The sequence below is a fragment of the Cebus imitator genome, unplaced genomic scaffold (genome assembly GCF_001604975.1).
Source record: "Cebus imitator isolate Cc_AM_T3 unplaced genomic scaffold, Cebus_imitator-1.0 Scaffold471, whole genome shotgun sequence".
Lineage (NCBI taxonomy): Eukaryota > Metazoa > Chordata > Mammalia > Primates > Cebidae > Cebus > Cebus imitator.
In genome coordinates, this window is record NW_016107786.1 from 1,402,687 (window position 1) to 1,426,305 (window position 23,619).

The following is a 23,619-nucleotide window of genomic DNA, read 5'->3' on the forward strand; positions in this document are numbered from 1 at the left end:
AGAAATAGGAACACTTCTACACTGTTGGTGGGAGTGTAAATTAGTTCAACCATTGTGGAAGACAGTGTGGCGATTCCTCAAGGACCTAGAAATAGAAATTCCATTTGACCCAGCGATCCCATTACTGGATATATAACCAAAGAATTATAAATCATTCTATTATAAAGATACATGCACACGAATGTTCATAGCAGCACTGTTTACAATAGCAAAGACTTGGAACCAACCCAAATGCCCATCGACAATATACTGGACAGGGAAAATATGGCACATATACACCATGGAATACTATGCATCCGTAAAAAATGCTGAGTTTGTATCCTTTGTAGGGACATGGATGAATTTGAAAACCATAATTCTCAGCAAACTGACACAAGAACAGAAAATCAAATGCCACATGTTCTCACTCATAGGTGGGTGATGAACAATAAGAACACATGGACACAGGGAGGGGAGCATCACACACTGGGTCTGTTGGGGGTAGCGTGGGGGTGGGGAGGTCAGGGAAGGATAACATGGGGAGAAATGCCAGATGTAGATGACGGGGGGATGGAGACAGCAAACCACATTGCCATGTGTATACATATGCAACAATCCTGCATGATCTGCACATGTACCCCAGAACCTAAAGTATAATTAAAAAAAACTTTTAAAAACCATTAAGTGGAAAACAAAAGAATATGCAGAACATTGTTTATAGCCTGCTAACATTTGTATACTTAAAAATTATATATATATATATATATGCACACAAACACAAACACATATATACACTAAAAAAGCATATATTTGTATACTAAAAAGGATATATATATATCCAAGAAAAAAGAAAAAAATACTATATATATATGTGTGTGTATATGTGCATATCTCTTGAAGAAACTGATAATTTTTATTGGCTTTGGGAGGAGAACTTGGAGGCAAAAGGTGATAAGGAAGACTCTTCATGGTCACCTTTATATTTTTTCATTTTAACCATATGAATGTATTACATATTCAATGCCTAGTTTTTTAGATGAAGCTATTTTGGGGAACAGAAAATCTCTATAGTGAAGAAAATTGAGCAAAACAGACTAGCACATATCGAGATTCAATCAAGAATATGTTTAAATAACCTGAGGTATACATAGAGTTTTGTTAGGTACTATAAAATATTAACCTTCATTTCATAAGCCCAGCAAGAGTCAATTTCTCAAGGTCAAATAGCTAATAGCAAAGAAAACTAGAAATCGGGTCTCTAATAATTTAAATCCTCAATGAACTTTGATCTTCAGTTCAAGAAGAAATTGGAGCATGCCTGACCATGAACTTAGAGAATGATACAGAGTCTGAGCTACCCCATGAGAAATAAAGGTGAGTAAAGAGGAGCAGTTTGGGCAGGCCACGGTGGCTCATGCCTGTCCCAGCACTGGGAGGCCGAGGCAGGCGGATTGCTTGAGCTCAGGAGTTCAAGAACAGCCTGAGCAACATGACGAAACCCTGTCTCCAGAAAAAATACAAAAATTAGCTGGATGTGGTGGCATACTCCTGTAGTCCCAGCTACTCAGGACACTGAGGTGGTACGATCACTTGAGCCTGGGAGATCAAGACTGCAGTGAACTACGATTGCACCACTGCACTCCAGCCTGGGTGACAGAGCAAGATACTGTCAAAAAAAAAAAAAAAAAAACAAGAGGAGCAGTTTGAGAGAAATCTCAGAGCCCATTCTTGAACAATTTCACAGTTCAAACCCATCAGTAATCCAGTCTACAGGGTCACTTTTAGACTTAAAAGAATTCAGCAGTGAGAACAATTCCCTGAGCCCACCCATAGCTGCTGAGTTTGCAGTGCCTCTTTGTAGGAGGGAAATGACACTGTGGCTGGGATGGAGTGTACTAGGGCAAGTAATAAATCCCAGACCAGATACTTACTGTGTGGGCTTGCTAGGAAGGTGAACTGCTGATGACATCTAGTAAATTGCTAGGAAATTTATCAGAGTATTTAGGTGCAAAATTGTCCAACTAATTGGCCTATACAATCTACCACTTACTGAAAATTTTCCAGTTACTGTTCTCTAAATCTTTCTGTTTTCGGATAGTCTAGGAAAGGCCACTTACTTCTTTCGATCTCTGATCCCAGTGATGATCAGGATGACAATGCCAACCACTACCATTCCCATGACGACTCCAAAAACAATCAGCCATATGGTAACGGGGGGCTGGTAAGGAGGTCCAAGCGTTGGCTGTATCCCCAGGAACTCCAGGCTGTTGTCATTCAGACGGAAAGCATCATTGATTCGGCTCCGGGACATCCTATTTGCAAAAGCAAAACACAGCAAAGGGGCCACTTAGACAAAATAAAATCATGTGTAGTTATTTACTCTTTATATCATTGTTCCTGAAAGGTTTTAACAGAGCTTATCATAAGAATATACACCTAAAATCATGAGAGCAAAGTAAATAAGGTCCAATTAAAGAGACAAGTTTTTGACAAGTATGCATCTTTCATGCCTTGCAACCTAGATTAGGTTTATCAATGGCTTCACTGGAAAATTTGGTTGGCATTTATTCATTTGTGACTACTGTGTTTAAGGGCAAAGTTAGCATATTTGGCAAGAATTTCCCTTTTGTCAGAGTATATCTATAGTGACTTTATATCAAATAATGGGAACAGATAATTGGATACACCTCTTCTATTATACAAGTGAATCAAGTCCTATGCCCAAGTCTCTATCATACTATTTTCCAAATAAAAGGTGTTGGCATTCAAAGGTAGCACTGGAGAGGAACATAAGAAAGGGACCTTTGCCAATTTCTTCAGCAGTGGTATGGGAAATGGCTGACTTTTATAGAGGCAAAAGGACAAAGATTGTTTAAAAAAATTTAAAAAACAGTGATATGGAGAACATTCTGGATCAAAGACCAAAGTGTCTGGCATCTCATCTTCCTACCCTTGGATATAGCCCAGGTCAGAAGGTCAGAGTCCACCATAGAGGGAGAGAAGTCAACGCAGAATTAGTCAGATAACCCCTGGCGACCTCAGCCTGAAAAGACCTGAAAAGGGTTATCCTGGAAACAGAATTTGAGGTCCCCCGTAGTTTGCAGCCGGTTATCCAGGATGGCTGAGCTTTTTCATAAAGATCTCAGCTAGAAGTTTTCCCTAAGACAGACTTAAGGCTTTTGGAGGCAGTAACTGAGTCTCTGGGCACAGTTGGGTCATACACCCCAACCAAGCCAGATTTTATAGGCACACCCTGCCCAGCAGGTCTTAGATCTGCTCCAAAGATAAACAGGACTCTGATGCAGCTCGAGAGGGCCACCTAGTGAGCTGCCCAGAAGCAGTAGGTATAGTAAGCCTTTTTATGATGACAGGAAAACAACTACAAGGTTGATCCATTCTTCACTCCTGCTGTCTGTTGTGGGAAACAACTGAGCCAAATTGGACAAACTGTTTCTTCTAAACATTCATTGCAAGTCCCTCACCTAGCGTAGAGGCCAAGCAATATCTAAGGAATCCTGTGCTTGCCTACCCTGTTTCAGGCTTTAGGCAATTAAACGAATCCTACATCTAAGTCCCTAGAGCAAATGATGGCAATACCTGTCCATGTCGCTTCTGTGCTTACTATTTTCCATGAGTTCTAGCCAGACCTTCTTCAGCCAGCACTTGCTTCACTTTGCCTGACAGCATTGTCGGAACACAAGATCTGCCCTGCCTGCAGGGCTGAAATGCTGGGGAATTAATGCCACCTGGAAGCAGTTCTCAGCTAATGACTGATAGAAACTGGTAAATAAATACCCCAGCTCCTTCAATCCTCTGACGGGACAATTCAGGTGTACATTCTACACAGTCTTTCCAGATTTCCTAGCAGGACTGAACTCTAGTTGCCCATAGTGGTAACTTGCTTGATAACATGTAATCTATAGTATTCCTTCCATTCTGTAAGAGCCTACATCTGGGGGTACTCAAATCAAGATTACTCCCTTGCTGCAGGATCCTTCTGAAATTACATGGAATTTGTAGCATGAGGTAACACATGTAAATGACTCAGAACAATGCTTGGCACAGAGGAAAAAACACACAAAATACTGGCTATTGTTATATTTGGTAACCCCCCTCATCACTAGATGAAAGTAAAATATCACCTGATGGCCTCTTCGACTTCAATTCTAGGAATGATGTCAGACACATTTTGAGGTGCAGTGACAAAGAAATTAAAGGAGATTCTTGGTTTCAAATCAGCGACTCGCACATCCTCCTCCCTGTAGAGAAACAAAACAAACATCTTCACTTGTGGCACAGGGGACACAATAAAGAGAATGAAGACCTCCCCTGCTGGTGAAAAGGAGATTAGAGAGAGGATCACAGGGTAGAGAGGCATGGAGGAGAACAAACAATGGGAGGATGTAATTGTCAAAAAAAATATATTAACGCTGCCCAAAGCACATGAAATCAACTACACAAAAACTGTGATATCAAGTCTTCACACTATTTGTTCTGCCTTCGTGTAAAACCCACAACTTTTTCAATGATAGAAAGATTTCAAACTGAAAACAGCAGGAGAATCAACAAGGGATAATTGGTGGCCCAGGATTGTGGCAAACAATGTGACGGGCAGAGATGGCTCAGTACCACACAGAGACTTACACCCACAACCTGGTCCTACCCAGCAGAAAACATCGTGTTGCACCCATGGATGAAGGTAATGAGTGGGGTCTACCATATGATGTGACAAGACTGTGATCTCATAGCTGTCAAGTGGTCCTAGCACAAAATAAGGTAGATCATGTGGCTCATAGCCCTTGAGTGACTACCCATCTAACTCAGAATAGAAGCCAAAGTCCTTAGAATGGCCTTCAGGACCCACATGACCTTTTGTCTTTCCCTCCTGCCCCCATGCCTAACATCCTGGCCACATCTCCACTTATCTTCTAATTTGCTCTAGACACACTGGCCTCCTTGCTGTTCCTTCAACAGGCCGAGGATATTCCTTCCTCAGGTTCTGCACCTGCTGTTTCCCCCACCTGAGACACTTTCCCCATTGTCTGCATTGCTGGCTCACTCGGTGTCTCTCTCTCTCCTGCTTCATATACTTGTTCAAATATTAGTGATGTCTTTTCTGACCATTTTGGTTAAAATTGAACTCCCCCTGCCCAACACACACACACACACGCACACACACACACGCACACACGCACACACACACACACACACACACACACACCAGCCCTCCCCAGACCCTTTTCTCTTATATTTTTCTCAATAGCACTTAGTACCTTGTAATTATACTATATTTCACTTACATATTACACAGACACACACACAGCATACACACTAGATTATAAGGTCAATGAAGGCAAGGAGTTCTGCTGTTTTTTTCTTTCAGTGCTGAGGGTGTATGAGAGCATTCTGAGAAGAGAGTGATAGCTGTTTAGTAAGAACAATACCCTCGCAATCTACAAGTCAAATAAGCCACGATCAGCCTTCTACGGAGTCACCCAAATTCCAAGATACCAAAGACGAATAAGTTACTAGGAGATTTTTATCAATTTCAGTTGAAGAAAAGTTTAGGCAGAGTATCTCCTCAGACTCAAGAGTAGGAGAAATCCTGGTTGGAGTAACTTGAGAACCCAGCAAATCAACTCACCCAAAAGGAATCATCTGATTTTTGGCTTTTAAAAAATATTCTCTCATGGCATATGCAACAGATGACCGGAACAGATACATTTCATTGTCGTTCCATTCATACTGTGAATTCAGAAGAAAGACCGCTCAGCTGGACTCATAAGACACATTTATAATCTGATATCTTCAAGAATTATTTTTAATATTCTAGGGATTCTTGCTATTAAGTCAGTGACCTTCAATGGGAGTGTGCATCCATATCACCTGAAGGATTAGTTAAAACATTGAGTGCTGGGTCCACCCCTAGAGCATATGATTCAGGAAGCCTGAGATGAAACCCAAGAATTTACAGCTATAACAAACTCCCAGGTGGTAGTAATACTGCTGGTCAGGCAACCATGCTTTAGGAAACATTGGGTTAATAAGTCCTTTTACTTTAGTCTGGTGTAAACTGAAATTAACACCCTGAGTGTAGGTTTACAGACAAGAGTCAAACAAAAGTTGTGGAGTTTGTAGTAAAATGTCTGTACATTGTGGACAAAATCAGTTTTTACTATTTTTATGGTAAGTCCTCAGAAATGTACTTATCTATAAGTGTAAAAGGAAAAAAGTTCAAATAAAAAATAACTCTTTGTAAACAGCAAGTTAATCCGTTTGTGCTTGTTTTCCAGTGCTAAACAAATAGCTTATGTTTGGATAGCTTTTAAAGACTTGAAAGCATTCACTCTTTCCTCCAGTAGCTGGCAGTAGGAATCAATAAATGGTACTAGTTTTATGCTTCTCCTTTCCCTTTAAAAATTATAATATTTCATAAAAGAATTGTTACATTCATTTCAGCTTGGTTTCATCCAGGTTTGAGGGGGTTCCTTTAATAGTAATAATATTAATATTATTACTAATAACAGTCTGGCTACTCCTTCTATAAATATAAAATATAAAATATTTTAAAGGCTGAATTCTCAGAATAATGCCATAGATCCAATTGGACTTCACTAGAAATAGCTTGAACTGAGCAGATATTCTAACCCTGATGTATAGATGCACTAAATATATGATCTCGTTTCATCAAAACAGATTGTTTCTCAGTGAATTGGCCTCAGAACATTACACCATCAAACCCTCTGAACACTATTTACCAACCTTCACTGCATGGAAAAAGAATGAGTATAAATGTCAAGAAAAAAAGATAATTGAAAAAGATCCTGATCTGCCGAGACTAAAATTTATTAAGCCAAGGAAGAGCTAATAAAAATATGACAGAGAAATAGTCTCACAATCACCCAATGATCAAGAAATAAGAAGTTGAACTCTTATAGATTGGAAAGCAACGCTCTTCCATTTTCATTTTTTCTTTCTTGAATGTTCACTGTCTTACTCCTGAGTTATTTACGTTTTGAAGTCTTATCTATGAAAATTATACTAAAAGTATTGTTGAGTCTTTGACAATGTTTAATTTTTCAGGAAAGGTAAGGGGGTAGAAACACAATCTTTGGATCTATCCAATGCAGACAACAATTTGCTGTTGCATCTTGGACCATTTTATCCAATAGTCCCAGATTGACTTCTAACCCTGCAAAGCCTTCAGGGTGCCATGCCCACTCTCAGGCTTTTGAGCCCTATTGATCTAAGGCTACTCTTTCCTCTCCTCTTTCCCAATGAAAGCTATTACTTCCTTAGACTAGATCACCAGAGACAGGTGTTAAGGAGAGAGCAATAGCTAAGTAAATAATTCACATAAGAGTGTAAATAATATAATTTCCTGCAAAATATTTTGTTACTCCCAAAATGCATCTCTCTAAATAAGTGGTTCTTCAAACTTTGCTGTGACTAGAATCACCTGGGGAAATTTAAACACTCTTGATGCCAAACTCTTGACTCCATACCCAAAGCAATTAAATCAGAATCTCTGGAAGTGTATCACTCAGGCATTAGTATTTTTTAAACTTCCCATGTGACTCCAAAGTGCAACGAAGTTTGAGAAGCAGCGTTCTAAATTAGAGCTTCCTGGTCTTGATTGTATGTACAAATCACCTGGAGACTTGCTAAAATGCAGATTCTGATTAAGTGGTCCAGGGCTAGGCTTGAAATTATGCATTTTTAGCTTCCAGGTGATTCAAATGCTGCCTGCCCATGGGCCACGCTCTGAGTAAAGCCAGGATACAGATGATTAACTAAAACAAAACAAACTAAAGAAAAACTAACTGTACTGCTTCTAAAATCAAACTACCTATCAAAATATAACCATGTTCTCTTTCTAGAATGAAAGTAATGAACACAAGAGTCAATTGAAAGGATTGGTATTTGATATTTAAGGATTGATACAGATATTTTCTCATTGACGTTCATAACCCCTTCAAGGTAATAAAAAGTAGGAATAGCTTATCCAGTAAGGAATGGGTTACTTTTAAAACCCAAAGCCAACGCCAGAATCTGGGACTTATAGTTTTGAAGAGAACCACATGGCCTCTCCTCTTTCAGATCACACTTAAATGGGTTTATTGTGTCCTATTTAAGTGAAGACAGTGCACTTAAAAATAATGAATTCACTGCCCAGAATACTCACTGCTTGATCTCCAAGAGCTGATTTTAGGCTTATCCTCACTTTGATTCTTTGGTCAGTATCTGATTAAAGAGAAATCATAGACTGCTGATTACAGATGACAGATTGCCCACATGTGCTTATTTCCTTTTTCCTCCCAAAATCCCATTAAAGTGACAGTAAAGGGATCTTTTAAAGGTATCAACAGACTTTTGGAGAAACGATGAGAGAGGGGTAACTGCTTTCTCAGGGACAGGAAGTCATGACCTAATTTGTACACAGAGGGAGCACAGACCCACAAAGAGCCAGAGAATCCAAAAGAGGATTGGGATTCAAGCACAGGTGAGGGTGGGAAAATAATATTGGGCTGAAAACAAGAGGAATGGAATTCAGGGTGTGGTTAAAACCACTTTGGAGAATAGTTGATCCTCCTACCCCATGTGCCCTCATTTAGACAGTCACTTGGAGGCTATGCTTCAGAAAAACAAGAGGTAATCCAAGAAAGAAGAAGTGGAATCTAGGAAGCAGTGGGATTCAACTCAGGAGAACAACAAAGGTTGGGACAGGAAGATGTAAGACTCCAAGAGGGAAGTCTCTAGGGGAAAAAAAATGAGACTGAAAAGAATAGATATGTTGAAATCGTTGGGGAAAAAACAAATACAATGTAAATAGCAAATTAGGTAAACCAAAAAATTCAGGCAAGTACATACTTTGGGACAAACAAAAAGCCACACAAGAAAGGACACAAAATAGTACATTACTTGGTTCTTCAGGCATAATGATGTAAACATTGAAAACTGTTTTATTAAAAATCATGATAAGGCCTTATTGGAAGAGCAAGAAGTGGAAGTTGAAGGGTAGACCAAAGTGAAGGTTTAAAACTTCACTTTGAAGTAACAAAATAGCAATGTAAACAAATTATTTAAAACATGAAAGTGACTGCCAGAAAGAAGAGATAATAGCATTAAAATTGTTAAAAAAAAATATATTTGTCTTTGGAAAGCAGGATTCAAGTGCAGTTGGTTGGAGACAGTTATAATCTATATTTAAAAGATGAGACTAATAAAACAGACTTGAAAGAGTGTGTGCATGTGCATGCATCTGTGTGTGTCTGTACAGTTGCTTTCACTATGTCTCATACATAGGTGCTCGACAAATGTGATTTTTCTCCTATAAAACGGCAACTGTCACCATAGCAGAGAAAGAAGCAGGTACTATAGAGAGAGAAAACATTCTCAGCTGTGTCACAAGTCCTCATGAGACAGGGACCAAAGGAGACTAGAGAAAGTAGACAGGGAATGGGTATGAAACTTGTCAACTGGGTGTACTCACATGGACTCCAATTGGTACTCCATCCCACAAAAGAATTCTTGTTCTGGTCTTTCAGCCAAGTAAACAAGGGCTCAAAGTAGTTGAGCAGTGGTCTTACATCCATATTCTTTGCTCCTACAACATTTTCCAATGCTAGGGTCCAAGGTTCTGATTTTCCAAGCCTCAGCATATTGCTACACAAAAAAGAGGGATGTTGGAAGGAGGTCTTGACGTGTGTGTGATGGAGTATATGTTGTTTGCTGGGAGGCAATGGCAAGGAACACCGAGCCATCCCCAGGCAGAAAACTGCCATAATAGTAGGCAGTATGTACCGGTCATGCACTAGTTAAACCAGCTCCCAAAACACAGGATATTTGACCTTGTCCCCATTGCTGACTTGCAAAGAGTGCTTTCCAGCTCATTTCTATTTTAATAGTGAACAGGCACTATCTGCCTGTTTAGTCTATCTTTATTCTATGAAGAAACACTGAGCACCTGCTTTTTAAAAATAATCACTTGTTCACAAAGAATAAATACGTGGGTCAGAGTGTGCTCTGGGCTTCCAGCTGGGAAATGTTGTCAGTCCCCTGATGGTCCCACTTTGATCCCACTTTTGCACTCTATTTGTTTCTATTTATTAATTCCTTCAGCACCGCCTGGGTTGGGGTCTCTATGATCAAGCTGGTCTCGGCAGAGGGGGTTCAGGGCCTTTTGAGGGATTCCAGATGTACATATATTTACATCTATGCTCTATGGCTTCTCTTCGATTTGGCTAAATTTGCTTCTGGCAGATAAGAAAATAATGCATATTAATGAATATATTCCTCCCTCAACTGCTCTTTCCTTCCAATTACCACAGACAGAGCTGTAGTTATGATAGGAAGAAAACAGGTGGCCCATCCAATTGTTGCATGGTCTAGGTTCCTGTCTGACCACCAATTAAGTGTTTGGTTTGGAAATGAGGACATTTTGAGGCCAAATTTTTCTTTTTGGAACAAAGAAATCAAATTCAAACCTAGGCATGGAAATAAGTAATAATGAATACTAGGGGAAGTTCAACATTTTGAGGTATTTCTTACAGCAGTTTCTGTCCAGCTTCTGTAGAACTTGAGATATCACATTTGTGCAGAGGACCTTCATGTTTAGCTGCTTGACAAAGTGCTTCTTGAAACTGGAATTGGTAAAGGGTCCTTGTGTANATAAACAAAAAAGCAGTCCCATTTTATTTACCATCTTAGAGTCATAGATTGGGGCATATATTTAAATTCTGGGACCCAAGTAACCAAAGAGATACTGATCAAATCTCTTTCTCCAGACATTAATGCTATACTCATCATAACCTGTTTGCATTTTATGTACTCATTGATGAACATGGCAATATTACTATGTTAAATGTTAGCTCACATTTGTTTTGCGTTTTACAGATTAATAGCCCTTTCATATAGATAATCTGAATCCATCCTTATAACAGGTCAATAACATTGTTTTCATCTGACAAATAAACTGAGGTCCAGCAAATTCAAGGACTGGGGTTACTAGGTGAAGAAGATATGTTTTTGGACTTCAAGTTAAAAATTTTCTTTCTATTACACTGCACAATAAACTGCCAATAACAAGTAGATAAACAAAACTACTTTTTATTTCTCCCAGTGATACTATTGATTTCTTGATGAGAGGAACAAGATCTCACACAAGTTTAATTTAACCAAATAAATTGTGTTAGTTTAAATTGAATTGAAACTGATCATCTATACAGACAGTCCCCAACTTACAATGGTTAGACTTCTGATTTTTCGACTTCACAATAGAGCTTTCAGCTGTGTATGTTAATGGTAAGTACCATTCTGTTTTTCACTTTCAGCACAGTATTAAATAATTAAATGAGATATTGAACACTTTATTATAAAATAGCCTTTGCGTTAGATGATTTTGCTCAATGGTAGGCTAACGTAAGTGTTCCCAGCACGTTTGAGGTAGACTAGGCTATGCTTTGGTGTTCCATAGGTTAGGGGTATTCAATACATTCTTAAGGTATTTTCAACTTATGATGAGTTTATTGGGATGTAACTCCATTGTAAAGCAAGGAGCATCTGTATTGAGCTTTGTAGTTATGGGTAGAAATAGAAAAATTATAATGATCACTTCATTTATCCCTGCTTTTTGTCATTATTAGCTCAGTTGTCCACAAACCCTAGAAGTTAAACAGAAACAAGAAAACTGTAATTTACCGAATGAATGAGTAATCATTAGAAACATGGAACAGAGACGCGGGGTCACAGTATGTTTCATCATGGGGCACAGGTTCCACCACACCAACTATCTCTCGCCTTTGGGGAGAAAATAAAACAATACATTATCTGTGGATCACCCATCACAAGCAGGTAAAGTTGGGCATAACTAGTGCAGTTTCATCAATCATTTTTTTTTTTTTTTTTGAGATGGAGTCTCACTCCATCTCCCAGACTGGAGTACAGTGGTGCAATCTTGGCTCACTGCAACCTCTGCCTCACGTTCAAATGATTCTCCCACCTTAGCATCCCAAGTAGCTGGGATTACAGGTGTGCACCATCGCATCTGGCTAATTTTTGTACTTTTGGTAGAGACAGGGTTTCACCATATTGGGCAGGCTGGTCTCGAACTCCTGTCCTCAAGCAATCCACCTGCCTCGACCTCCCAAAGTGCTGAGATTATAGGCACCACCGCATCTGGCCAATCAATGGTATTTATATTGGAATTGATTGTCGGGTGAAATAGAAGCAGTGTAAAAAAATCAGACAGTAGAGCTCAGTATGTGGTTATCTCTTAGTTTTAATTAATTCAGCCAGAATATACCCTCAGAAAATGAATAAGTATTCAAAAGAGTAATTTAATAAAATTCATAAAGTGCATTGCATGGCCAAAAATGTACAGTGAAGGCCCTAATAATTCCTCTCAGGCGCCACAGTCCATGTACTCCTGGCAGACAGAATTTAATAAAATTGAAATCTTACTTATTCTCCAAGCCTACCTAGCTCAAGCATTCCCTCCTCTGTGAAGCCTGGCCCTGATCCCATCCACCTTCCGGCAGAATTAACCCCTCTACCTCCCTTAGCCTTCTCTAGTTGTGCCTCCTTTGCCATTTATCTCCCCATTTTGTAGTTATTGACCGATAGTAACTTCTTGCCTAACAGACTTGAGCTCCTAGATGGTGGGGCTGTGTCTTGGTCTTCTCTAATTCCAGTGTCAAACATGGTGCCTGCCACTAAGGAAAGAATTCATTTATATTTGTTGAACAACTAAAGGAACAATTAGTGCATTAATGACTCACTCTAAGGATCTGATTCCATGTACCTTTAAAATAAGCTAAGAGGGATCAAAAGATTAATCTAGCCAGAAAAAAAAAAAAAAAGGTAGCAAAATCGTGTATTTGGCATTGTTTAAACTGAATGCATTTTTCCTTTAAAATTGCAGAATCATTGTAGACATAACTTTAGTAATATTTAAACACTAGAAACAGTTCTTATAGGTGCTACCTCTTTCCTCTCAAGTATTTATGCTAACAGAGAGAATCTTGACACAAGAAGGGTACTGTTTTAAACCTGTGCATGTGGAACTGCTTGTTACACATGAGTTTTTCACTTCAAAAAGAAAACATGAGAAAAACAAAGAAAAAATAATCAACAAGGATCTAAGATGGTAAAAGGTAGATTTCTTTCTCCTTTCCATTCTCTCCCTCCCTCTCTCCTTTCTTTCTTTGCTTCTTTTTCTTTTTCTCTTGTAACTCTTTCATCCAAAAACCTATTTATTTCATACTTGCATGTGATAGGCACAGTGTGAGGAACTTGTGACACAGCAATGAGTAACGTAGTGCTACAACTATGGAAATGGTCACTGTTGCCCAAATGTTTCAGGTTCTCTCTAGTTTGGAATTCTCTGTGTTCCCCTCCACAACCACATCTTTCTCAGGCCTTAACTTAAATGCCTCTCCTCAACTGACACTCCCGGTTGGGCTTTGTATCTCCCCTGGACACTCATGGACCCTGTGCCCTCCCATCACAACACTACACATTGCAGTGGATTAATTTTCCACATCTTGCCATAAACTAAAAGCTTTTGGGGGTCAAGGACCATACCTGAAATTATTAGCATTGGATCCTCAGTGCTTTACCTAAAATGCGGGGTCAGCATTTTTGTTTAAAAGACTGGATAAAAGAATATATAAAATGAATAAACTGATCACTTTCAACATAATATCATGGTTTAATAAGTGACCCAATACTTAAGAATATATAGTATGAAGTACTGTCACCTGATCCAAGGAAATTTTATCTGAGAAGATGGCACCCGAATGGAGACTAAATATAAAATATAAAAAACTGCAAATACAAAAAGGAGTTAATGTGTGCCTGTGTGTGTGTGTGTGTGTGTGTGTACACACCAGTTAAATTCTTTTAAATACACAGCAAACTCATTAGAAAACATTTTACTGATTGCATATTCATTGGCTTACTTCATCTCCCACCACTTTTTCATCCATTGCTCTTTGGGAATTTCACCCTTGAAGACCATCCACCTCCACTTCTCCAACATATAAGTAAATGGCAGAGTCCCAACAATTGTGAGTGCTTGTTTGAGCAGGAAGTTTATTTCTGTTTCTGAAAGTAAAATGGAAAAGGATAAATATTACAATGAAGATGACAGTGGATGTTCTGTGTTAAAGATAATTTTCCTAATCTCAAAATATTATTCCTCAAGATATACTTACTATAAGGATAATTACATGAGAAAAATGGACAGTACACATAATGATATGTATATATTCATTTTCTCAGCTAAGAGATTTGGAGTAGGTTAAAACCCTGGGACAGAACAGGTAAATAAAACCCCAAAGTTACTTCTAATCCTCATTTTCTTCATTAGTTTCAGTTTCCTCCCATAAATACCTCTTATCAGAGTTCATTAGAGCTATTTCATCCACTTTCCCAGTCACACTGTTTATTCTGGAAAGCTCCATGAAGTCAGTGACTGTTAACGTCTCATTCGAGACTGTATAACCTAGTCCCCTGTCTGCTATGTGATGCCTTCTGTGAGTCTTTGTTAAATAAACAAATACTAAACAGATTTAGTGAAAAGCCTGTAAGCCAGGGAGGGGACATAAAACAAAAGAGCCTCCCTAGAGGGCACCATCCACTGGATGGTGAAAAGTACAATGTATTTTAAATGTACGGATATTTTCCTTACCAAGAATTTAAAATGCTTTAATAAATCATGTTATTTCATTTTATTGTTTATTAGTGACATAAAGAGGCAGTGTAGCTCATCTCTAGTGTGCAAAGGCAATGCATTGAAATGTAAGCAGGGGATGTTATCTACTTTTCACATCACTGCGTCTCTAGTGTCAGAAAAATGTCTTGCACACAGTATGTGCTTGATAAATATGTTTGGAAAAAGAAAGAAAGACAAAGAGGGAGGGAGGAATGGAAGGAATAAAGGAATTTATTTAGCATTATTCACAAATCAGGGACAGAGTCAAGAAAAAAAGCAGGAGTTTTCCAAATCAGTGGTTTAATCGTGTCTAATACTATCTTTGCTAAAAAAAAAAAAAAAAAAACAGCAACAACAACAAAAAAACCTTTGTTTTAGGTTCAGGGTTATGTGTGCAGGTTTGTTATATAGGTAAACTCATGTCATGGGTTTTGTTGTACAGATTATTTCATTACTGATCTAATACCATCTTAAGAAAGATAGTCATCAACCATTTTTACTTGCTGTTAGGGAATATTTAAAAATACTAAAGTATCTGTTCATTGAATTAATAATATTTTAAAATTAGGAAGCAGGTACGGCTGCTGTTAACTACCTTTGTTACTCTCTTAATGGGAGGATGCTGCTACTGGTCTATAATGCACTAGGACTGTGCTTACAGAAGCCATTTCAGACACGATGACAGGCCTTATGCTGGCCCACTCCCAGGCCCTTGTGGGATCACCAGGGATCTGGAGCCAGAGATCAAGTCAAAGTGAATTGTTTACTCAAGGATGGAGCTCATGACCTTGACCTCATCGACCAAATGCTCCAGACAGTGGAGCTGATCTTTATGTCACAAATAATAAAATGAGGGAAGAGAATACATGGAAGAGAAGAGGGCATTAGGCTCTATTTGTTCTCCTTTTATGAGGAAGAATCAAAACCCATGGCATTCTCACCAAAGAAATTGGATCTCCTGAACATTTGTCATGTTCCATCTAAAAGGAAATGGGCTGCCTCCAGCAAAGATGTTGAAGGATAGCACAGATCTAAGGGAATGTTATAGGGGAAATTCACACTTCAGCAGGATGAACAAAATGTTTCAATCCCTTCTAATCTTGATATTAAACCACCTGTTCTTTAAGAATTCCAAAATTTCAAACTATACTTTGCTTTGCATAATGTTATGGAAAAGACTTTAGATTAGGGCTCTTATTCTGGTTCTGCCACTACATTGCTTTTTGACTTCAGGCTACTTTCCCTCTCTTGTCTTCAGTTTACTCCTTTATAATATGGTTTTTGGAATCTATTCCAACTCTAAAGTTTTGGGAAGTTTTCACCTAGAACCAGAGGGGTTTAGTTAGAATGCTGACAGTAATGGGACAAGCCATTTTACTTCTGTGAAATTGTTTCAACATCTTCAAGAAAAAAAACTTCTGTTAGACATTTCACAGGATCCCGAGTCCATTCATTCAGTTAGCTCTCTTACTCCCTTTTCAATAATACAAAACCAAAAGTTGACATGTTCTGATATATACTTAAATTTTTCCACCAGCAGTAATTTCCAGTTACCTTTTCAGTTTCCTTATACCCCATGTGGCAAAAAGTAAATATTTCCTACATAATATAATAAATACCTTTGCCCATATCAGATTAAAGGACCTCCGAAACAAGCCATGAAAAAATGTCCATACCACTGTCTTCTTGAAAATCGGGTGACAGAAGACCAATGGATTTTAAATGCTTAGGTGTGGCTGCAGAAAGTGACATGATTTCCCCAACGGCTTCATGGAATCCTTCATTAGCTCCATTTCTTAGCAGAAAAGGTTGTGCAGCATATGCCATATCATACTGTATGTGCCCCATCTCATGATGAGCTGTCAGGAAGTCATCCATTGTCGTCTTTGTGCACATAAGGATCCTGCGTGAAAATGGACAAGATGAAAATGAATCTCACTGACTTTCTTTTAACCATTACAGTGGAGTTGTATGAGGCTTTGGTAGCGTGAATCATCTTTCCAAGATTTATTTACCAGTGAATCTTGAGTACCTACCTCTTATGTCCTAGAAACAGTACTAGTTGCTCAATATAAAGCAATGGGCAGGGGTGAATCCTTTTCTCTTGCTCATAGACTAATAAGAAGACAGATAAGCAGAGTTCTCTGCTACAAGACTTCTGAGGCAAACTCTATAAGTGATCAGTACACACAGCCTTGGGCATAAAAATGAGTGAATGTAGGCACAGTCCCTTAGAAGCACCAAGAAGGGCATAACTGAGGATGCAATAAGCAGTTTGGATCTTAATTAATGTGTAGGAGTTTTCCCAGTAGATGACACAGAAGTTGACATTCCTGGTGCTCAATAAGAAAGGCTTAGGGGTGGGGGGGACAGAAATGTGGCATTCAGGACACTACAAGCTGTTTGGTATTGCCAGGATAGAGAAATAGTAGAAGGGGCTGCAAATTGAAACTTGGGAATCATTAGCATTTAAGCTGGGAAGCAGATGTTATGGCCCATGGAGCAGGAATAGAATGCAAGAAAAGAGGACCAAAGATAAGCCTTTAGAAGGTCCAAGTACCTAAGGAGTGGGGAGAGGAAGATTATTCAGGGCAGACAGAGAAAGTGCAATCAAAGAAGTCAACGAAATCTGGAAGAGAATGACAATGTAGAAGTCATTTTTAAAAAATAGCATTTGAAAGACAACTCATAAATCTTGTCTAATGCTGCTATAGACCAATGGGATAAGAACTGCATTTGGCAATAAGATGGTGATCCTTTTTAACTTGGCAAGAGCATTTTCATTCAGGTGGGTATAGGGGTCATATTTCAGTAGATTCCCAAATTTATTTCATACCACTTGGATCATGTCGCTACCCCCTCCAATATCCTTTGAGTCCTCCTCATTGCTCAAGAATAAACTTAGCCGCCTTTTATACACCAATATGACACTGTAAGCCAAAAACTATCTGAGATAGGTCTCAATCAATTCAGAAGTTTATTTTGCCAAGCTTAAGAACATGTCCAGAAAAAAAGAACACAGAATTTAACAGTCCGTAGTCTGTGCCTTTCTCCAAAAATAATTTTGAGGGCTTCAATATTTACAGGAGAAAAGTGAGCTGGAGGAGATAATGGGAGGGCATGGTAATCCACACATTGCAAGAGAAAGGGAGCAGGTAGGGAAATAGTCAATTATGTATTCATCTCGTGCTCAGTAAATCTGTTTTCCTTTCACAACCCCAACCTGCTTTTCTAATTTGGTTTCTCTATATTCTCTTTTGAAATAATTATAAGAATAACTAATATATTTACTGCCTACTGTATATAAGATTCTGTGCTCAAATCTTACTTATAGCGTCTCATTTTTAAGTCTCATTCTAGTACTGGCATCAGTAAACAATGGCCTGCTGGCTGGCCATCTGTTTTTATAAATAAATTTTTATTGGCATGCAGCCACATCCATTTGTTTACGTATTGTCTATGGCTGTTTTCATGTCACAAGGGCAGAGCTGAGTAGTTGCAAAGCTGAGAGATCTGCAAAGCTTAAACTATTAACTATCTGGCCCTTTCCAGAAAAGGACTGTACAGCCAATCTCTACCCTATTCAATGCTGGTGGGGCCCTGCCGAGACTTTATCCACCATCCCCTAGTTACCTGAGTCACAGCTGATAAGGGCCAATAGCTGCTCCCTTCACTGCCTTTGGCCAAATGGGGGTTATACTCCCCCATACTGTGGGGCAGTCCACAGCCAAAGACTAATATAAAAAGCTAGCCCCCTTGTCTTGAGGTGTGACCTAGTCTGTGGCTCAAGTTATGCTCCAGAGAGGTTCACGGGATAAGGCTGAGGCCAAGTTTCCAGCAAAGATCACATCCTTATTTACCTCCCTCCTTTGTCCCAGCCTGCTTCCCTCATTCCCCTCTACCTGAGAGCTCTCCTCAATGAAGCACTTGTATAGCAATCTCCATTTCAAGCTAGGGAATCCAATGTAAGGCTCTCACAAGCCTACAACCTGGGAATTACTATTCTACTTTATAAAATAAGGAAATTGAAACCAAAGAAGGTTAAATACCTTGTCCAAGGTTGCACAGTCATTAAGTGACACACCTAGGATTCTGAAGCCTGTGCTGATTCTGCCATATTACACAAACTTTCCTTCACGTATTTCTCATTCTAGCCTAACTTGCCGACTCCAGTACACAGGTCAGGCCCTGCCTCTCTGTATTTGATCCTGCTGTTCTCACAGTCTGCGTCCTCCTCCCAACTCTGTGTATCTGAATCCTTCTTGTCTTTCCAAACCCAACTCAAATCCCACTTGTAAAACACTGTCTGATCCTAGCTCCTATTGCAAGTGTGGTCAGTTTTCTTCCTGTTCTCCATAGAGCATGCTCTGTGTCTCTCTTATGACATGTACCACTTTCTCCCTTCTATCCAAGCTTATTTATTCACCTATTCTGTCTTACTCACAAGAGTGAAACATGGAGGGGAAGATCAATGTTTGATTCACATGTCCATCTTTGAAATATCTTAGCACCAAATATTTCCTGATATGGGTGCAACCATCCCGATTACCATACAATGCCAATGGATATTTCAAAGAAAGCAGATTGTCTGAAGGTTCAAGTTAGGGCCTGCTGGCAATCCTCTTTTCCTGGGAAAACCCAAATGTGCTCTTCTAGACTCCCAGCCTTAGTTCAAGGAGAATTAACTTATCTTTTCTGTGCTCAGAAAGGCAGAGAAAGAATTCAAGTTAAATTTCAGCCTGCCTCTGTTGTCTCCCATTTAGTATCAGCTGTGTAAGTATCAGCCCCACTACCTGAAGTCTTGCTTCCCCAGGTCCCAAGCTGTGGGGTGGCAGACTACTTTCTGACCATCTCCTGGCTCAGTTAGCATGGAATTTTCCCAGAATCCTTGAGTCATATTAGGAAGACCAACAGATGCAAAGAACTTCTCGGCCTCCTTGAATATTCTCCGTGCATCCCAGGCCTGGGAAAAGAGAACAGTGTTAATTCCAGCCATCAAAATAACTGCGTTCCTAAATTAAATAAGCCAGGCACAGAAAGACAAATACCACACATTCTCACTTATGTGTGGAATCTAAAACAATGGAACTGGTAGACGCAGAGAGTGGAATGGTGGTTACAGAGGCTATGTGGTTGGGGTCATGGGAAGATGATGGTCAAAGTGTACAGTCTCAAACTGGATGAGTAAGTTGGTTTTATCTTGTTGAGATCCATTGCATAGCATAGTAAATATAGTTAATAATAGAACATTGTACATTTTGAAATCACTGAGAGTACATTTCAAATGTTCCCACTGCAAAAAAGTGAGATAATAATATGTTAATTAGCTTTATTTAATTATTAGACTTGGTGGAAGACGTAAACTATAAGGTAGACCTGAAGGCGTAGGCTTTTGGAATTGAAAAGGCCCAGATGTGGCCTAGCACCAACGGGTAGTTGGGCCTTGGCTTTATGATCTGTATGAAGTCCAAATTTTCAGAATGTTCTGGAACTATAAAGAGGCAGCAGTAGGCATCTGCCACCCAGAAAACTATTCTGGGAACAAGTGCCTCAGGAGCTGACCAAGCATGCTTAGGAGATAAGGCTTACATCAGGTAAGCTAAGTTTGTGTAATTGGCAGCTAGTCTATGAATCACTTTTAGTAACAGAAAACTTCCTCTCATATCAAAGACCAGTCAAGTCTGGTTTTTTTCCTCTGTCATCTCTGGGAATAAGAAACAGGATATGAGACTATCAATGGTTTAAAAAATTATTGAGCCTTAAGGATTTACTCTCTGGCACTTGATATTGATGAATATGACATTCTTGAACAGAATGAACCGATACCAAAACAGTATATATTAGGAAATACAGTTAACATCTGTTGAATGAACAATGAATGAACAAATAGAAAACCAGACTGAAATTATTAGGAGTTCTGAGTTCAATCCTTAGTTGCCAATGACTGTCTTTGTGACTTTGAGCAAATCATTTACCTGAGCTTCATTTTCCCCACCTATAGCATGGAGCTGTCACAATACCTATCCTGAGTCTTAGAGATGACAGTAGAAGAGATGGGTGTGAAGACCCTTTAGAAAGATTAAAGACATACATCAAGATGATCCTATACTCCTCCTCAACTGCAAAGTGGAGCTAGAACAGCTGCAAGAGTTTAGAGGCCCTTGCAACTTCACATTTTATTCTGCAATAGACTTTTCCCAGGAGTATGTTACGTATGTGAAGATGTTCATTGGATTGCTTCTTACAGATTTAAAACTATTAACAAGCAATGTTGACAATGCACAAATAGCAAAAATTATGGTGCAATTATCGGAAGAAATTTTATAAGGCAAATAGAAGTATAATTAGGCATTCTACTCAGAAATGTAGAATTTTAGTTGAATAAACAAAAATACATAATTATAACTATAATATCATTTCATCAACAGAAGGGAACACAGAGAATTTTTTTTTTTTTTTTTTGAGATGGAGTCTCGCTGTCACCCAGGCTGGAGTGCAATGGCCCGATCTCCACTCACTGCAACCTCCGCCTCCCGAGTTCAAGTGATTATCCTGCCTCAGCCTCCTGAGTAGCTGGGACTACAGGCGCACACCACTATGCCAGGCTAATTTTTGTTGTTGTTGTTGTATTTTTAGTAGAGACGGAGTTTCACCATGTTGGCCAGGCTGGCCTCAATCTCCTGACCTTGTGATCCACCCATTTCAGCCTCTCAACGTGCTGGGATTACAGGCATGAGCCACCACACCTGTCCTGAGAATTTTTTAACTTAAATTTTAATTTTAGATTCAAGGAATCCATGTGCAGGTTTGTTACAAGGGGATATTGTGTGATACTGACATTTGGGCTTCTATTGGTCCTACCAACCAGATATGAACATAGTACTCAATAGGAAGATTTTTAGCCCTTGCCGCTCTTCTCTCCCTCCCTCCTTTTGGAGCCCCCAGTGTCTATTGTTCCCACCTTTATGTCTATGTATACCCAAGGTTTAGCTTATAAGTGAGAACATGTGATATTTGGTTTTCTGTTTCTGCATTAATTCACTTAGGATGACAGCCTTCAGCTGCATCCATGTTGCTGCAAAGGACACAATTTCATTGTTTTTAAGGCTGTATAGTATTCCATGGTGTATATCTACCACATTCTTTATCCAATCCACCACTGATGGGCACCTAGGTTGATTCCATGTCTTTGCCATTGTGAATAGTGCTGCAATAAACACACAAGTGCACGTGTCTTTTTGGAAGAATAATTTGTTTTCCTTTGGGTGTATACCCAGTAATGGGATTGCTGGGTCGAATAGTAGTTCTACTTTTAGTTCTTTGAGAAATCTCCAAACTGCTTTCCATAGTGCATGACCTAATTTACATTCTCACCAACAGTGCATAAGCGTTCCCTTTTCTCAGCAGCCTCGACAACATGTTATTTTTTGACTTTTTTTTTTTTTTTTTTTTTGAGACGGAGTTTCGCTCTTGTTACCCAGGCTGGAGTGCAATGGCGCGATCTCGGCTCACCGCAACCTCCGCCTCCTGGGTTCAGGCAATTCTCCTGCCTCAGCCTCCTGAGTAGCTGGGATTACAGGCACGTGCCACCATGCCCAGCTAATTTTTTGAAGTTTTAGTAGAGACTGGGTTTCACCGTGTTGACCAGGATGGTCTCGATCTCTTGACCTAGTGATCCACCCGCCTCGGCCTCCCAAAGTGCTGGGATTACAGGTGTGAGCCACTGCACCCGGCCCCATTTTTTGACTTTTTAATAGTAGCCACTCTGACTGGTGTAAGATGGTATTTCATTGAGGTTTTGATTTTCTTTTCTCTGATGATTTGCAAATATTTTCTTTCATTGTGTAGATTGTTTACTCTATTGCTGATTTCTTTTGCTGTACAGCAGCTCTTTAGTTTAATTAGGTCTCACTTGTCAATTTTTGTTTCTGTTGTAATTGGTTTTGAGAGCTTATAAATTCTTTGTCTATGCCAATGTCCAGAAGAGTTTTTCCTAGGTTTTCTTCTGGGATTTTTATAGTTTGAGGTCTTGTATTTAGGTCTTTAATCCATCTTGAGTTTTATTTTTTATTTTTTTTATGGTGATTGGTAAGCCTCTAGTTTCATTCTTCTGCATCATACTTTTATTTGTCTTATAAAATTTCTTCAGATAATTGCACCATAATTTACTGTTTATGCATTGCTCAACCTTTGCTTGTTAATAGTTTTAAATCTGTAAGAAGCAATGCAATGAACATTTTAACATACATAACATACTCCTGGAAAAAGTCCACTGCAGAATAAAAAGTGAAGCTGCATAACCATATATGGCTAGCCAGTTTTCCCAGCACCATTTATTGAATAAGGAGTCCTTTCCCCATTGCTTATTTTTGTTGACTTTATCAAAGATCAGATGGTTGTAAGTGTGTGGCTTTATTTCTGGGGTTCTCTACTCTGTTCCACTGGTCTACGTGTCTGTTTTTGTACTAGTACCATGCTGTTTTGGTTACTGTAGACTTGTAGTATAGTTAAACGTTAATGTGTTGCCCCTGGCTTTGTTATTTTGGCTTAGGATTGCTTTGGCAATTCGGGTTCTTTTTTTGGTTTGATATGGATTTTTGAATAGCTTTTATCAATTCTGTGAAAAATGATGATAACTTGATAAGAATAGCATTGAATCTGTAGATTGCATTGGGCAGTATAGCCATTTTAACGATATTGATTCTTCCAATCCATGAGCATGGAATGGTTTTCCATTGGTCTGTGTCATCTATGATTTCTTTCAGCAGTTTTTTGTACTTCTCTTTGAGAGATCTTTCACCTCCTTGATTAGATGTATTCCTAGATGTTTTAATTTTTGTGGCCATTGTAAATGAGATTGTGCTCTTGATTTGGCACTCAGCTTAAACACTTTTGGTATATATAGAAATGTTACTGATTTTTGT

At 39.1% G+C, this 23,619-nt stretch overlaps 1 protein-coding gene across 2 annotated transcripts in view; it reads right to left on the reverse strand.

Moving 5' to 3' along the window:
• ACE2 (angiotensin I converting enzyme 2) overlaps positions 1 to 23,619 on the reverse strand; it is a 47,202-nt gene that overhangs the window by 3,074 nt on the left and 20,509 nt on the right. For both annotated transcript variants that reach the window (XM_017512377.2, XM_017512376.2), the window contains exons 8-17: positions 19,489 to 19,658; positions 16,372 to 16,598; positions 13,941 to 14,085; positions 11,677 to 11,778; positions 10,531 to 10,650; positions 9,473 to 9,645; positions 8,165 to 8,223; positions 5,624 to 5,724; positions 4,122 to 4,238; positions 2,097 to 2,291 (exon numbers count right to left, since the gene is read on the reverse strand). In XM_017512377.2, coding sequence (XP_017367866.1) covers positions 2,097 to 2,291; positions 4,122 to 4,238; positions 5,624 to 5,724; positions 8,165 to 8,223; positions 9,473 to 9,645; positions 10,531 to 10,650; positions 11,677 to 11,778; positions 13,941 to 14,085; positions 16,372 to 16,598; positions 19,489 to 19,658 — 1,409 coding nt within the window. The remainder of the gene's footprint in view (positions 1 to 2,096; positions 2,292 to 4,121; positions 4,239 to 5,623; positions 5,725 to 8,164; positions 8,224 to 9,472; positions 9,646 to 10,530; positions 10,651 to 11,676; positions 11,779 to 13,940; positions 14,086 to 16,371; positions 16,599 to 19,488; positions 19,659 to 23,619) is intronic.